Below are 17,794 nucleotides of genomic sequence, written 5' to 3'. Positions count from 1 at the left end.
ATATAGATCATCAATTCCCTTAGCCCTGCAATACTCTGCATTGATTTTATCTTTAGTGGGAAAAGAATATTAGAACATTTTAAGAAGTCTTCGTGCACAATTTTCCCAAGAGGCAACACTACAAAGCACAGAGTCAGAATGTCACTTTAATTGTAGCCAGTCAGAATCAAAGCTTTATTCTGGCCAATCAACAGATGCTTTTAGCTACTTCATTATGTAAATTGTACTTCCAAGCGCCTAACAATAGTTCCCTCCAAAGCCTTCATCTGAAGCACATCTCTAAACTACTAATCAGTCTCTAGCAGGCGCAGGAACATTCCCAGTTTACTCTATGACAGTGACCTTATAGCAAAGGTTTATACAGCGTCTTTTGTAATTGCACCAAGGCTACGGGAATATCATCTCTCTGACCTGGTGCATATTCATTTTCATTCTGTTTCATTTTAACAAGGCTTAGGGGCCTAATGTATTTGGTAAAAAAATCTTCTGACATCGGTGTCCATCACAAAGATTCATGTAAGAAGCCGCATTTGTGAACTAAAAGGAGTCGTGTACGATGTACTGTAGTTTTGAATGCGCTGCAAAAAAGAGATTGATCTTCTGCACCTGTAACAATGGCTCTGTTCTGCTATCGAGTAGAACGTAAAAAGCTTTTGGAGAAGAACAGGATTTTATTTGACACAAAGCGGCAATCCAGACAAGTAGGCACAGTGATGGATAATGGTAACAGGAATCCACACCGGGGCCAGTCTGCTTGGAAAATGTAATCACAATGTGGAAAGAGTAAACCGTGCGTCGGATGTTAATAGTATGAAGCAAAGAGTAAACCGTGCATCGGCTGTTAATAGTATGCAGCATATCACTAAATAAAGCATGTATGCATCTTTTCAATAAAATATAGCCGCAAAAAGGAGGATGGAGGCATTATTAACTGACTGCTCTTTTTTATATTCCCTACGTATGCTCACTAAAACATTGCGTACAGAATTAGTGAGTTATTGGGGACAACTATGGCTTAGTTTCCATCTAAAAATTGTATCCAGACAGATGCGGCACCACAGCCACATGCAGAGTCAAATCTCATGTACTGTAAATGGAAATATTTCAATGGGTTCAATCTATTGTCTGGATTAGAAATACCGCATGCCTTAATTTTCATAGTACCACCATATAGTGACTGCAAAATACCACTATACAGTGACTGTAAAATAACACTACCAAATAGTGACTCAATTAAGCAATTTTGATATCAAAGTTATCACCAAGATCGGCAATCTCACAATGTTTTTATGATAAGCAAAATATAGAAGGTCAGTACCCACATAAATTGTGTTTCTTTTCTGCTTTATTTAATTTCCAAAAAGATGCACAGTGACGCGTTTCGGTCTTACATTTATAAGACCAAAACGTGTCACTGTAAATCTTTTTGGAAATGAAATAAAACCGAAAGGGAACAAGATTTATGTGAGTGCCGACCTTCTATATTTTGTTTATCTTGGATTCCATCCTAGGATTCATGCCCCACAATAGAAAAGTGCCCACCTGATTTTCTATTGGACGTTCTTTATGAGGGAGCGTGGTGGAGTCAGACATACCTGATTCGTGCAGAAGAGTACAATTCTGAATGAATTATGAACATGGGATGAGGGGCGTGCTCCGTCATGCACTGTGCCACACATCTTACTCCGGTCTCTGACTGGAGATATATTTCTAGATAAGGAGCACCACAGCTCATCATGTATTAGACAGGCTGTGAAATCCCACCCTGCTCCTACCCACAACCTGTCTTTCCCCATCTACACGTATTTTGGCTGGAGCAGGGCTAATCTCATGTAAAAACACCAAAAGTCATAAAAACTCAAGGTTGCACAAACATTTTGCAACTTTTCAAAGAAATTTATATGTTGATTCTGGCAAAATTGCTTTGATGAAGCAGGTTCTACCTCTTCATAGAATCATAGAATCACAGACTGTTAGAGTTGAAAGGGACCTCCAGGGTCATCGGGTCCATCCCCCTGTCACGTTATTTGACAGTTTGGGAAGGTGACTGGATGGGGGGCCTCTGCACTTACCCTCAAGCTAATGGGATAGCGTAGACTATCCCTCAACCCAGAGATACGCTTGAAGGTAGTGAGGGCTGAGCTCCCAGCCTCTTCCTGTCTCCTGTTCTAGCCATGAAGGTATGAGCCCTTCCACACTCGCCACCCAAGGGGCCGGGCCAGCAGGAATCACTTTATCATCCCACACAGATGTCTGTCCAGTCTCTTATGGGAGCCTGTTCCACTTGTTGATCAACCTCCGTGTCCAAAAGATTTTTCTAATATCTAATCTGTCTCTTCTTAATCAGTTTCATCTCATTGCTTCTTTTCATAAGCAGACATGCAAACTAGTATCTCTCCATAGTAGAGAATAGAGAGAAGCTGAATGAGGCTAGTCGGCTTGTGATCGTAAGTATGCAACTCACATACTGTATGTGTGGTCACATGACCACCGACTCGCACTTGGATTCAAGCTGATCATGACAGTGTGCCTATTGCACATGGTCACCATTTGACAGTCAGTAGTGGGCACATTTTTTCTTCATAGAAAAAAAAACACTTTAAACTGAGCAACTAGACCATATTAATCCTTCCTGGAGTGCGAATCAGTAAAATAAATCTTTGACACTTCCATTAATTATAAAGAATATGGAATTGACAGCATCTGTCATAAAACAAGGAGGTTAAAATTTTACAACCTCGCATACATTAACAAGAAAAAATGACCAGATTTATTGCCAGTAAAAAGATGCTCTGAACCAATTATTCTTCACTGCATGAGCAGAGGATTGTGGGAATGTTATCTTTAATGAAATCCTAATTTAATTTCAGTAGAATTTCATGCTTTGTTGGAAAGCTGTAGTTTGGCTTTTTAATGAATAATGCATTTATACAAGTAATAACCATGGCCTAATTTTAAACAATAGCATTGAAAAATAGAATCCAAAATAAGAAGCCAAAAAAATAACGCATTTTTAATAGAAATACAGTAACGTCATACATGTGAATCAAGCAATACAGATGAAGATTATCAATCATTTATGATCATGAATTAAAACTTACAAAACAAAATATATTACTGTAGGTCATAATTGTGTGTGACTCAGACAGGATCTCCATGTTTTCATTTTTTGAGACAAGTCCCAATGGATTTTACTTCATCTAAGGCAGTGTTTCTCAAATCCAGTCCTCAAGACCCACCAACAGATCAGATTTTCAGGTTTTCCTCAATATTAGACAGGGAATAATTCAATCACCTGTGCAACATTAATGAAATCCTGAAAACCTGATTGAGGGAAAACCTGAAAACATGATCTGTTGGTGGGTCTTGAGGACTGGAGTTGAGAAACACTGATCTAAGGGCTCGATCATGTGAGAGATGATTCTATATAAGAGAATCGGATGTGATCTACTAATGACACTCAGCTCAAACTCTGATTAGAGTGCCAGCCAAATTATCTGATTCTCTCTCATCAAAGAATTGTATCAAAGGTGCAGAAATTAATTTCTCCATCTTCTTTATTGTCTGTGTCGGCATAAATCGGACTGCACACGAAGAACAATGGAGTGCAGTCCACTGACCCATAGACTTAAATGGGTGCACGTATTCCACTATACAGTGCCAGTCTCAGCATAAAGCGATTTTTTTTTTCATGCCAAAACAGCATAAGAAAATATTGCTGGTCGGCACTGCCCCATAGTTTAACATTGGTCAGATGGCTATTGGATAAAATATCAGATAGCCCTCATCCAAGTTATACAGTCATGTGTTCAGGGGTGGACATATCTATAGTGCAACCTTTTCATCTGCACAGGAATCCAAAGGGTAAGGGGCCAATTACTATCTCTAAAACAGGTGTAATAGTGCATTATGAGGAGCTATTGGACTGCAGGTCCACATATACTGTTCACACACAAGCGTATATATATATATATATATATATATATATATATATATTCACACACAAGACATATTTTCAGTTGTTTCACACTTTTTTTGTTAGGTATTTCATTCCCCATGTTTTAATTCATAGTTTTGATGCCTTCAATGTGAATCTACAATTTTCAGAGTCGTGAAAATAAAGAAAACTCTTTGAATGAGATGTGCCCAAACGTTTGGTCTGTACTGTATGTACATACACACACACACATTCTGAATGTATGTATGTATGTATGGATGAATACATCAACTTCCACATCAGTCTATGTGGGTAACATGCAGTCCTCTACCAACAATCAGCAGTTGCATCACGGTTTCACTAGGTCGTGGGTCACAACCTGACCCCAATCATTAGGTGCAACTCTAAAATTCAACACTGATCTGTTTTACGGGAACCTAAACTAAATCTAATTAATGCTATATAATATGAGAAACTGTGACTGTTGTGCACTGCCGAACTAAATGGCAAAGCTTAATTCTTGTCATTATTTTTGTTTTATCTTAATTTTTATCATTTAATATTGAGCAGGATTAAGTCTATTGATTCACTGCTACTGTTTATACATGTTGCAATAGGACTTTTTATAACATGTATTTTTACCTGTAGCAGCTAATCTAAAGTATATAATTTACTGCTTTCTATAATGTCTATAAAAACTCATAAAATCCTACTGCTCTTGTCATGAAAATAAAGAAAACTTTTTGAATGAGAGGGTGTGTTTAAACTTTTATATATATATATATATATATATATATATATATATATATATATATATATATATACACAGTACAGACCAAAAGTTTAAAAACATCCTCTCATTCAAGAAGTTTTCTTTATTTTCATGACTCTGAAAATTGTAGATTTCACATTGAAGGCATCAAAACTATGATTTAACACATGTGGAATGAAATACTTAACAAAAAAGTGTGAAGCAACTGAAAATATGTCTTATATTCTAGGTTCTTCAAAGTAGCCACCTTTTGCTTTTATTACTGTTTTGCACACTCTTGGCATTCTCTTGATGAGCTTCAAAAGGTAGTCACCGGAAATGGTGTTCACTTCACAGGTGTGCCCTATCAGGGTTAATAAGTGGGATTTTTTGTTTTATAAATGAGGTTGGGACCATCAGTTGTGTTGCGCAGAAGTCTGGTGGATACACAGCTGATAGTCCTACTGAATAGACTGTTAGAATTTGTATTATGGCAAGAAAAAAGCAGCTAAGTAAAAAAAAACGAGTGGCCATCATTACTTTAAGAAATGAAGGTCAGTCAGTCCGTCCGAAAAACTGGGAAAACTTTGAAAGTGTCCCCAAGTACAGTGGCAAAAACCATCAAGCGCTACAAAGAAACTAGCTCAAATGAGGACCTTCCCAGGAAAGGAAGACCAAGAGTCACCTCTGCTGCGGAGGATACGTTTATCCGAGTCACCAGCCTCAGAAATTGCATGTTAACAGCAGCTAAGATTAGAGACCAGGTCAATGCCACACAGAGTTCTAGAAGCAGACACATCTCTAGAACAACTGTTAAGGGGAGACTTTGTGCAGCAGGCCTTCATGGTAAAATAGGTGCTAGAAAACACTGCTAAGGACAGGCCACAAGCAGAAGAGACTTGTTTGGGCTAAAGAACACAAGGAATGGACATTAGACCAGTGGAAATCTGTGCTTTGGTCTGATGAGTCCAAATTTGAGATCTTTGGATCCAACCACCGTGTATTTGTGCGACGCAGAAAAGGTTAACGGAAGGACTCTACATGCCTGGTTCCCACCGTGAAGCATGGAGGAGTAGGTGTGATGGTGTGGGGGTGCTTTGATGGTGACACTGTTGGGGATTTATTCAAAATTGAAGACATACTGAACCAGCATGGCTACCACAGCATCTTGCAGCGGCATGCTATTCCATCCGGTTTGCGTTTAGTTGGACCATCATTTATTTTTCAACAGGACAATGACCCCAAACACACCTCCAGGCTGTGTAAGGGCTATTTGACTAAGAAGGAGAGTGATGGGGTGCTACGCCAGATGACCTGGCCTCCAAAGTCACCAGACCTGAACCCAATCGAGATGGTTTGGGGTGAGCTGGACCGCAGAGTGAAGGCAAAAAGGCCAACAAGTGCTAAGCATCTCTGGGAACTCCTTCAAGACTTTTGGAAGACCATTTCCGTTGACTACCTCTTGAAGCTCATCAAGAGAATGCCAAAAGTGTGCAAAGCAGTAATTAAAGCAAAAGGTGGTAACTTTGAATAATCTAGAATCTAAGACATATTTTCAGTTGTTTCACACTTTTTTGTTAGGTATTTCATCCCACATGTTTTAATTCATAGTTTTGATGCCTTCAATGTGAATCTACAATTTTCAGAGTCATGAAAATAAAGAAAACTCTTTGAATGAGAAGGTGTGCCCAAACGTTTGGTCTGTACTGTATGTACATACACACACACACACACATTCTGAATGTATGTATGATGTATGTGTGGGGCCCCGAGGCTCGGTGTCGGTGCAGCTGTGCATTACCTTCAGGGACTCCACGCGGCTGGATCTTGTCACAGGTAGGAAATCCTCTATTTTGATTGTCGTGACGCCACTCTCAGAATTGCGGTCAGTGGAGACCGCCACTGCAGGTTAGGGGTGCCTGGGGCTGATAGTGGGTGCAGTCAGTTGTAATAGCCTCCTGAGAGTGAGGCATGCCCCAGGGTCCCGTGTAGGTGTGTGGAACTACAAGTCGCAGAATGATTCACACGCACAAGCAGGATGTCTTTCAGGGGTTTTACTCACTGATGGTGGCAGGGTGAGTAACCCGGGCGTAGCTGGGATGAACCAGGCTGGAACCAGGTGTCCTTCAGGCTGACTTGTGAGGGTGACTACCAACTCGCCTTCCTTAGCCCGTTGTGTTTTGGGGTAACCCCTGCTTGAAGCCCTGCTGGGGTCGCCCAGGGAAGTTGCTGGTGCCTCTCTCCCCTTCTTTTTGGCCCGTTTGCTTGTAGCCTGGACCAGGTCACTCCGGCTGCTTGCCTCCTGTGAGCTATGGGCCCTCACTTTGCTACGTGGCTGCGGACTCTGTGGTGTTGTCTTGGGGGTGTAAAGTGCCCCCTCATGCAGGTTTGGCAAAGGACAGGTGGATCTATCCCTGCACTGGGACCTGCTACCCGTTTGGGCCTGGTATCTCCCTGACAGTCTCCTTACTCTCCACTCCGTTGCTCTCTCTTTAGCTGTGGGTGGATTTCGGGCAGCACTACCAGGTGACCGTTCTCCCCCGTCAGTAGTCACTGCGCGTACGTTGTCAGAATTGTGTAGAGCTACAGGGTCTGCTTCTGCTCTCCCTGAACTTCACCACTCAACTGTCTTCGGCTCACTGTTCCCTCCTCTCCTGTTCTTGCCTACGTCACCTAGCAACCAGGCTCTCTACCACACCCCTTGAGTGGAGATGGAGGCTTCGCCCCCTCCTGGGATTCCCAGGGGTCCTCCCAAAGGTACATGTGTGAGACCTGATCACTATGCGCCTGTGTAGTCACACCTCGGTCAGCCTTCTGGATTACCTGTTTTGTACTGTCCCCAGCATGGGTGCAGTACTCAGTGGTGCCTGACCAGGTCAGGGGCGCCACATTCCCCCTTAGTTATCACCAGCACGTCCTCGGGCTGCAAGACAACATTTTAAAATGCGTAAAACAGTAAAACATGGTAAAACGTTTTAAACCATCAGGTACCATACATCACCACCCTCCACCCACAAGTCCGTTAACCCACCCTAAACCCTCTCAGGCGGCAGGTCACCGGTTTCTTTTGGTAACCAGGTCTGGGCCATCAGCTTCCCCAGACCTTTCTTCCCATCTGCCTCTCCCGTTGGCCGCGCCTTCAGCCACTTCTGGCAGGATGTAGAGGCGGCTTTCATGGTCTGGTGGTTTCAGGGTATACCTGGCCTGGTGGAGCCGCGCCTTCAGCCTCTTCTGGCAGGATGTAGAGGCGGCCTCCACAGTTGGTGCTGACCAGGTACCCTCTTTGTGGTGGAGAGCCAGGCCCCATAAACAGGCGTGCTCCCTGGTAGTGGTTGTACCTCTGGGGTAACTATTTACACTGCGAGAGTTTGTGGCTATAGCCAGTTCATAGCCTTAAGGTTCAATTTTCAAAGTGCAAAAAGAGGTTTCTCACATTAGTTCATGTGGGCACATTTCTTGAACATGTAAACGTTGCAAAACTTGTCAAAACTTGTAACTTCTGTACTTTACTTTACTTTACATGAACTTTGCTCCTTCTTCCTCCTCACCAGGGCTTGGGCCTGTAGGGCTGCGGCACCTGTTGCTTTCTCCATCTCTGTCATCATCTGTAGTGGTCTCATCAATGGGTTCTTTGTCTTTTCTTTCCTCTTCTTCTGTGTCTTGTAGTATTGAGACAGCAGGGTTTCTGTAGGGATTTCTGGGACATGGTGTAACATCTAGTGCGTACCATCCGCGTTCTCCTTGGTGCTTTGTGAATTCTACTGAGTCTCCTATCTGTAGGTTTCTTCCTGGATGTCCTCTAGGTAAATGCTCTTACATCCCTTCTGTTCACAAAGATGCCCCCCTTTACACCAGGTGCTACTATAAAGCCATATCCAGACCTTAGACTGAAGTCTTCTACAACTCCTCGACAAAGTGGGCCTCTGACCTGGGATTTGGCTCTCCTTAAAGACCGTTTCTCTTCCAAGTCTCTGGCTGTTACTTCATCCTTCCTATTCGGAGATTGCTGTGCAGGGGAAAACTTTGTTCTGCTGCGGCGCCGTGTCTTGCGGGCTGGATTCTGCTGGGTTGCTACTTCACTGCTTGCAGGCTCCCAGGTGAGGTATCTGGGCAAATCTTCCTCAGCGGAGGATGTCGGTCCCTCTTCATCCCAGCGGGAGTACGGCAGCATCTCTGGCTCTTGGACTGGTGCTGCATCCACTGCTGATGGCTCTGGGGTCAGCTTCTCAGCTTCCTGGCCTCCCCTCCCCCTTAGTTCTTCTGGGCACTCCTCTTGTGGCAGCGCTAGGGATGGATTTTCATCAGCAGGACAGGGCGGGGGACCCTTTGGCATGAATGTTGCAGGAGTCTTCCTGTGGGTATGCGGAGGGAGCAGATACCGGTCCACCATCTCCTTTGGGAAGTGGGCCTCTAGATCAGCCTTCAGCTTCCAGTATTCGGGGTCCTCCCCCAGCAGGGACTTCCCAGCAGGGACTTCCTTGGACTGGGGAGCGGTGTCTGCTCTGGCCTTGCAGGCCGGGGTAGATAATTGTACAGTCTTGTCTTGGCGGGCCGGGCAGGGCATCGCTGCGGCGGGGTCTTGGCGGGCCGCGCTGGGCGCTTCTGCGGCCTGGTTCGGCGTCGCAGCTGCGATGGGATCTGTGCGGGCCGGGCTGGGCGCTTCTGCGGCCTGGATTGGCGTCGCAGTTGCAGCCGGTCCTTGGCGGGCCGCACCTGCGGCGTGGAGGAGGGTCGCGGTGGCAGCCGGATCTTTGCGGGCCGGGCAGGGCATCGTTGCGGCGGCCTGGGCTCGGCGGGCCGCACCTGGCGTGGCTGCGGCCTGATTCAGCGTCGCCGCGCCGGGCATCTCTCCAGGGACCGCGGGCATGGCAGCAGGGGTCGGGGCACTCGCGCTGACAGGGGCAACACAGGACTCACCCATCGGTAACATCATCGGGGTCTGAGTCGTCGCCGCTCGGTCTGGCACTCGTCGTGCGGTTCCCCTCTCATAGGCCTGAACCGCTGCAGCCATCTCCAGAAGCTCCGTGCGTCCCTCGCTGATCTGCCATACGACCCTGGCCTCCAGTTGGTTGCAAAACTGGGCAAGTTCCCGATACCACCAGGCAGCGGAGCCTGGCTCTGGGTCTCTGCGTTCAGACGCCATTTCCTATGCGTCTCCTTCTTCTAGTAGCAGGCTTCTGGCTCCCTTTCTTTCCCGACGTCTCTGAACGCCTCCTCTCTCCTCACTTGCGAGGCCAGGACCCTTCAGGGGATCTCTGGGTAGCCACACCTCTTCGTGGGCGGTAACTTCTCCCAGCGCGGGCTGCTGTTGTTTTTCAGCGCGCTTTTCATGGTGGCAATATGGCGGCGCTTCCAATTTTCCAAGCGGACCGCCCAGGCACATGGTCACCTGTCTGAACAGGTCTAGTCCTTATCCTGTTCGTGACGCCAGATATGTGGGGCCCCGAGGCTCGGTGTCGGTGCAGCTGTGCATTACCTTCAGGGACTCCACACGGCTGGATCTTGTCACAGGTAGGAAATCCTCTATTTTGATTGTCGTGACGCCACTCTCAGAATTGCGGTCAGTGGAGACCACCACTGCAGGTTAGGGGTGCCTGGGGCTGATAGTGGGTGCAGTCAGTTGTAATAGCCTCCTGAGAGTGAGGCATGCCCCAGGGTCCCGTGTAGGTGTGTGGAACTACAAGTCGCAGAATGACTCACACGCACAAGCAGGATGTCTTTCAGGGGTTTTACTCACTGATGGTGGCAGGGTGAGTAACCCGGGCGTAGCTGGGATGAACCAGGCTGGAACCAGGTGTCCTTCAGGCTGACTTGTGAGGGTGACTACCAACTCGCCTTCCTTAGCCCGTTGTGTTTTGGGGTAACCCCTGCTTGAAGCCCTGCTGGGGTCGCCCAGGGAAGTTGCTGGTGCCTCTCTCCCCTTCTTTTTGGCCCGTTTGCTTGTAGCCTGGACCAGGTCACTCCGGCTGCTTGCCTCCTGTGAGCTATGGGCCCTCACTTTGCTACGTGGCTGCGGACTCTGTGGTGTTGTCTTGGGGGTGTAAAGTGCCCCCTCATGCAGGTTTGGCAAAGGACAGGTGGATCTATCCCTGCACTGGGACCTGCTACCCGTTTGGGCCTGGTATCTCCCTGACAGTCTCCTTACTCTCCACTCCGTTGCTCTCTCTTTAGCTGTGGGTGGATTTCGGGCAGCACTACCAGGTGACCGTTCTCCCCCGTCGGTAGTCACTGCGCGTACGTTGTCAGAATTGTGTAGAGCTACAGGGTCTGCTTCTGCTCTCCCTGAACTTCACCACTCAACTGTCTTCGGCTCACTGTTCCCTCCTCTCCTGTTCTTGCCTACGTCACCTAGCAACCAGGCTCTCTACCACACCCCTTGAGTGGAGATGGAGGCTTCGCCCCCTCCTGGGATTCCCAGGGGTCCTCCCAAAGGTACATGTGTGAGACCTGATCACTATGCGCCTGTGTAGTCACACCTCGGTCAGCCTTCTGGATTACCTGTTTTGTACTGTCCCCAGCATGGGTGCAGTACTCAGTGGTGCCTGACCAGGTCAGGGGCGCCACATATGCATGAATACATCAACTTCCACATCAGTCTATGTGGGTAACATTTGCATGCAGTCCTCTACCAACAATCAGCAGTTGCATCACGGTTTCACTAGGTCGTGGGTCACAACCTGACCCCAATCATTAGGTGCAACTCCAAGATTCAACACTGATCTGTTTTACGGGAACCTAAACTAAATCTAATTAATACTCTGAGAAACTTTGACTCTTGTGCACTGCCAAACTAAATGGCCAATCTTAATTCTTGTCATTATTTTTGTTTTATCTTAATTTGTATCATTTAATATTGAGCAGGATTAAGTCTATTGATTCACTGCTACTGTTTATACATGTATAATCTATAATGTCTATAAAAACTCAGAAAATCCTACTGCTCCTGTTATTCAGTCATTGCACCTTGATCAACAGCTCTCAACACAGTAGAATAATAAATAATAATTATTTTATTATATATAATAATAATAATGTCCTCACAGTCACCACACACAAAGTATGATGTCCCCACACACACAGTATGATATCCCTACACAGCCTCCTACATAGTATTATGTCTCCATAGAGCTATGTTGCACAGTATAATGTAACCACAAAGCCCTGTTGTGCAGTATAATGCCCAACACATCCCCCTTGCGCAGTATGACATTCTAGACTGCCCCATTGTCCAGTATTATGTCCCCACATAGCCTCCTTGCACAGTATGACATTCAACACAGCCCCCCTTGTGCAGTATGACATCCCACACAGCCCCTTTGTACAGTATGACATCCCACACATCCCCCTTTTTTAGTATGTTGTCCCCACACACCCCCCTTGTGCAGTATAATATCCCAACACAGCCCCCTTGTGCATTATGACATCCCACACAGCCCCCTTGTGGAGTATAATGTATCCACATAGCCCCCTTGTACAATATGGCATTCCAGACAGTCCCCTTGTGCTGTATGATGTCCCCACCCTGCCCCCTTGTGCAGTATAATGTACCCAAACAGCCCCCTTGTTCAATATGGCATTCCAGACAGTCCCCTTGTGCTGTATGATATCCCCACCCTGCCCCCTTGTGCAGTATGATGTCCCCCCCACACAGCCCCCTTGTACAGTATGATATCCCACACATCCCCTTTTGTAGTATGTTGTCCCCACACATCCCCCTTGTGCAGTATAATATCCCAACACAGCCCCTTTGTGCATTATGACATCCCACACAGCCCCCTTGTGCAGTATAATGTACCCACACAGCCCCCTTGTACAATATGGCATTCCAGACAGTCCCCTTGTGCTGTATGATGTCCCCACCCTGCCCCCTTGTGCAGTATGATGTCTCCACACAGCCCCCTTGCACAGTATGACATTGCACACATCCCCCTTGTGTAGTATGATGTCTCCACACAGCCCCCTTGCACAGTATGCCATCCCACACAGCCCCCTTGCACAGTATGATTTCCCCTCACAGCCCCCTTTTGTAGTATGTTGTCCCCACACATCCCCCTTATGCAGTAGAATATCCCAACACAGCCCCCATGTGCATTATGACATCCCACACAGCCCCCTTGTGCAGTATAATGTACCCACACAGCCCTCTTGTACAATATGGCATTCCAGACAGTCCCCTTGTGCTGTATGATGTCCCCACCCTGCCCCCTTGTGTAGTATGGTATATCCACACAGCCCCCTTGCACAGTATGACATTGCACACATCCCCCTTGTGTAGTATGATGTCTCCACACAGCCCCCTTGCACAGTATGACATCCCACACAGCCCCCCTGCACAGTATGATTTCCCCTCACAGCCCCCTTTTGTAGTATGTTGTCCCCACACATCCCCCTTGTGCAGTATAATATCCCAACACAGCCCCCTTGTGCATTATGACATCCCACACAGCCCCCTTGTGCAGTATAATGTACCCACACAGCCCTCTTGTACAATATGGCATTCCAGACAGTCCCCTTGTGCTGTATGATGTTCCCACCCTGCCCCCTTGTGCAGTATGATGTCTCCACACAGCCCCCTTGCACAGTATGACATTGCACACATCCCCCTTGTGTAGTATGATGTCTCCACACAGCCCCCTTGCACAGTATGCCATCCCACACAGCCCCCTTGCACAGTATGATTTCCCCTCACAGCCCCCTTTTGTAGTATGTTGTCCCCACACATCCCCCTTATGCAGTATAATATCCCAACACAGCCCCCATGTGCATTATGACATCCCACACAGCCCCCTTGTGCAGTATAATGTACCCACACAGCCCTCTTGTACAATATGGCATTCCAGACAGTCCCCTTGTGCTGTATGATGTCCCCACCCTGCCCCCTTGTGTAGTATGGTATCTCCACACAGCCCCCTTGCACAGTATGACATTGCACACATCCCCCTTGTGTAGTATGATGTCTCCACACAGCCCCCTTGCACAGTATGCCATCCCACACAGCCCCCTTGCACAGTATGATTTCCCCTCACAGCCCCCTTTTATAGTATGTTGTCCCCACACATCCCCCTTGTGCAGTATAATATCCCAACACAGCCCCCTTGTGCATTATGACATCCCACACAGCCCCTTTGTGCAATATAATGTTCCCCAACAGCCCCCTTGCACAGTATGACATCCCATATAACCCTTTAGTGCAGTATAATGTCCCCAAACAGCCCCCTTGAGCAGTATGAGATCCCAGACAGCCACCATGTCTGTTATGATGTCCCTACACATCCGAATTCTGTTCCCCAGCTGCTTCGGTCTTCACTGTGTACTAAGGCACAACTGCCATGATGTAGTGACATCATTGTGTTTGCTGTGCTCTCGAATGTACAGGCTCAATGAAGGAAGGGAGAGCTGACAGCTCCCTGTTTTATCCTTATTTTCACTGGTAGCTGCATCCTATGGATGCAGATACTGGTGAAAGCGAGATGCCAGGCGAAGTGCCGGGTGCATGGTGTAGGATGCCACTGTATATGGTCATTTGGCTGTCCCGATCCAGGAACCACACAAGAACAACCACATGGCCCCATTGGCACATAGGCCACTCTTTACCAAGGTCAGCCCTGGATGGATAATCAAAAATTGTTGGCTTATATTATTGTTGTGCCTCATTCCTAATGCTCCCATTAATATAAATATGAAAATAGTAATGTAAAGAGAGAGGGGGAGCTCACCAGTCCATAGGATTGCCAGCCATAGAATTCATTAGGGCGGGTACAAGTATTTCAGCACTGCTGGTGTGCAGCCTGAGGCTACGACTAAGGGAAACTGCCCGAAAAGCATCATTGACTGCAGGCATGGATCAATTTCTGTTGTTTTATCAACATCTTTGGAAAAAAACATGTAATATGCAAGAATAAAGGAAGACTTTTTATAATTGGACGGTTGTGCTATTTTTCCTTCTACCTCCTAAATATGAAAATAGTGTAACTTCTTTTTTATACCTGTTTTTATGGTGATAGAGACTGATCTTTTCTTATTTGATTACAGTTTCAAAGACCTAATGATTTTTCCCCCGCCTTCCGATTTGGCACTGTCCCGAATGGCAGCACAGAAAGAAATATCCGTAACAACTACCTCGAAATGCATACGTACATGGTGAAATTTAACCAGCGGTCAGTGCAAGATGCTCTACTCTCTTTAAAAACTGGGTAAGTTGTGTTTAGTGTATTGTGGAACCATAAAATAGTGGAAGACAGACAATTTCATCAAACTAGGGCTCAATTCTCTGATTAATTTGACTGTTTAACCTCTTAATATGAGGTACATTATCCATCTCCCCTTTCCAGTACTTCATATATTATCAGTGGATTATACTTGTGGTGATGCAAGTGTGCTCGGGGTGGTAGCTGTGGTTGAGAGACTCGGTTTCCTATCCCAACACTCTACAGAAATGAGGGATTACTGTGTGTGTGGATGGGGTGACACCTCTGCCTTTTGGACCACAATGGTTTTGCTCCTCGTTAAGCCCCTCATTCTTTAGGATAAGGACACCAGGTGAGATGTTAAAACCAAGGACACTTTACTGAGTAAACAACTTTGGTACATAGGACAGCAGGCAGCACACTTTCTCTTAACTTCTGTACAGCACAGAGGCACATTCTTAACGGTTCACAGCCAGCGGCATTCTACTTGTGAACAGTACATGGACGGCAGCAAGGGGGGGGCACCTACTTCCTCTCTTTGTACAGAGCCACATGGGTCAATGTGTTAAGCTATGGTCACCACACACAGGCATTTAGATTAGTCTTCTCACTACGGCACAAGGACCCACGGGTCAATGTGTTTAACTGGGTCCCATGCCCACTACCACAGACAGTGATTCCATATAATGGCCGTCCTTGCGCTGATACCTTCTTCCCATGTTTCCGGCTAAGTAAATTTCTTCTCTTTCAGGGTTCCCTGTCCCCTTTCCAGCTACACTGGCTTCATTTCTCTTTCAGGTCTGCTTGCAGGTTGCACCCACTTACTGTGGTGTTCACTTCTGTAACTACAAACGTTTCTCTTGGTTCTTGCTTCCTAGTACTTCTCAACAGCTCACTTGCTCTGTCTCCTCCTAACAGGCACTTTTCCCACTATTCACACTGTACACTACTGGTCACTAACCAGGAACTACATCTTCCTATATCAACTCACACCCTGTCCCCCCTCCCTGTCTGGCTAGGTTTAATCCCTCACAAGCCCTGGGAAACCTAATCCTATTCTAGGGGAACCAATGACCTTGTGTGGCCGGTTCCTACACTGCGACTCACACCAACTTGACCCTCTAACATATTAACTCTTACAGTAACGTAATTGTAACTCACACCTTATGCAATACCACACAGTAAACATATTACATTCATGTATTAAGATGATTGGTGTCTTCAGGGAGATCACACGACTGTGGGTCCCCACGCTTACAGTGACATATATTGTAATTGCTAAAATCAACAGCCTTGCAGCAAGGCTCTCTATGCAGAATATAGCAGAGTAGTTTTTGCCCGGCATGAAGCAGGGATCCTTGTTACTCCAACTACAACCAAAGTATAATCTGATGATTGAATATATACAGTATTACAAATGTCTCAGAATTCCTTTCATATTAAATGTTAAAGCTGAATTGTGTGCATAAAACCAAAGAGTCAGTGTAAGTCATAACGGTAAATTGCACTGTATAAACCATATACCGTACATTTAACTTCAAGTTGCAAATATTTTTATCAATAGCCTTTAAATAAATGCTAAGATTATTTCCGCAAGAAAAGATTACCTGCTAGTAAATCTACCCACACATTCTTAATGATATTTTCATATTTTTGTTCGTATTATAGTAAACTGGACGCCTTTATTTATGATGCTGCTGTACTGAACTACATGGCTGGGCGGGATGAAGGATGTAAACTAGTGACCATTGGTAGTGGCAAAGTCTTTGCATCTACTGGTTATGGTATTGCTATCCAAAAGGATTCTGGATGGAAAAGACAAATTGACCTGGCAATCCTGCAACTATTCGGTGATGGTATGTAGTGCCTCCAGGCTGTTAGTAACTATAGTGGCGAGATGAGTTAAAATATTTTTAATCTCTGTATGTTTAGTAAAAACCTGTATATATAGACACACACATACAGTGCTTTGCAAAAGTACTGGGCCCCTTTGAATTTTTCAACCTTTTCCCACATTTCAGGCTTCAAACATAAAGATAAAAATGTTAATGTTATGGTGAAGAATAAACAAGTGGGACACAATTGTGAAGGTGAACAATGTTTATTGCTTATTTTAAACTTTTATAAAAATTAAATAACTGAAAAGTGGGGCATGCAATATTTATTCAGCCCCTTTAAGTTAATACTTTGTAGAGCCACCTTTTGCTGCGATTACAGCTGCAAGTCGCTTGGGGTATGTCTCTATCAGTTTTGCACATCGAGAGACTGAAATTCTTGCCCATTCTTCCTTTGCAAACAGCTGGAGCTGAGTGAGGTTGGATGGAGAGCGTTTGCAGCAGTTTTCAGCTCTCTCCACAGATTCTCGATTGGATTCAGGTCTGGACTTTGACTTAGCCATTCTAACACCTGGATACGTTTATTTGTGAATCATTCCATTGTAGATTTTGCTTTATGTTTGGGATCATTATCTTGTTGAAAGACAAATCTCCGTCCCAGTCTCAGGTCTTTTGCAGACACCAACAGGTTTCTTCCCATCAATTTTCACCATCTTCTCTGTCCCTGCTGAAGAAAAGCAGGCCCAACCATGATGCTGCCACCACCATGTTTGACAGTGGGAATGGTGTATTCAGGGTGATGAGCTGTGTTGCTTTTACACCAAACATATCGTTTGGCATTGTGCCCAAAAAGTTCGATATTGGTTTCATCTGACCAGAGTACCTTCTTCCACATGTTTGGTGTGTCTCCCAGGTGCCTTGTGGCAAACTTTAAACAACACTTTTTGTGGATATCTTAGAGAAATGACTTTCTTCTTGCCACTCTTCCATAAAGGCAGATTTGTGCAGTGTACGACTGATTGTTGTCCCATGGACAGACTCTTCCACCTCAGCTGTAGATCTCTGCAGTTCATCCAGTGTAATC

At 45.7% G+C, this 17,794-nt stretch overlaps 1 protein-coding gene across 1 annotated transcript in view; it reads left to right on the top strand.

The window, feature by feature from the left end:
• GRIN2B (glutamate ionotropic receptor NMDA type subunit 2B) overlaps positions 1–17,794 on the top strand; it is a 935,536-nt gene that overhangs the window by 871,729 nt on the left and 46,013 nt on the right. Inside the window, exons 11-12 of the mRNA XM_075321904.1 lie at positions 14,721–14,881; positions 16,544–16,731. Of these exons, the coding sequence (XP_075178019.1) occupies positions 14,721–14,881; positions 16,544–16,731 (349 nt within the window). The remainder of the gene's footprint in view (positions 1–14,720; positions 14,882–16,543; positions 16,732–17,794) is intronic.

This window comes from Anomaloglossus baeobatrachus, chromosome 8 (genome assembly GCF_048569485.1).
Source record: "Anomaloglossus baeobatrachus isolate aAnoBae1 chromosome 8, aAnoBae1.hap1, whole genome shotgun sequence".
Lineage (NCBI taxonomy): Eukaryota > Metazoa > Chordata > Amphibia > Anura > Aromobatidae > Anomaloglossus > Anomaloglossus baeobatrachus.
The sequence above is the reverse complement of the archived record's forward strand: the minus strand, read 5'-3'. Positions and strand labels throughout refer to the sequence as shown.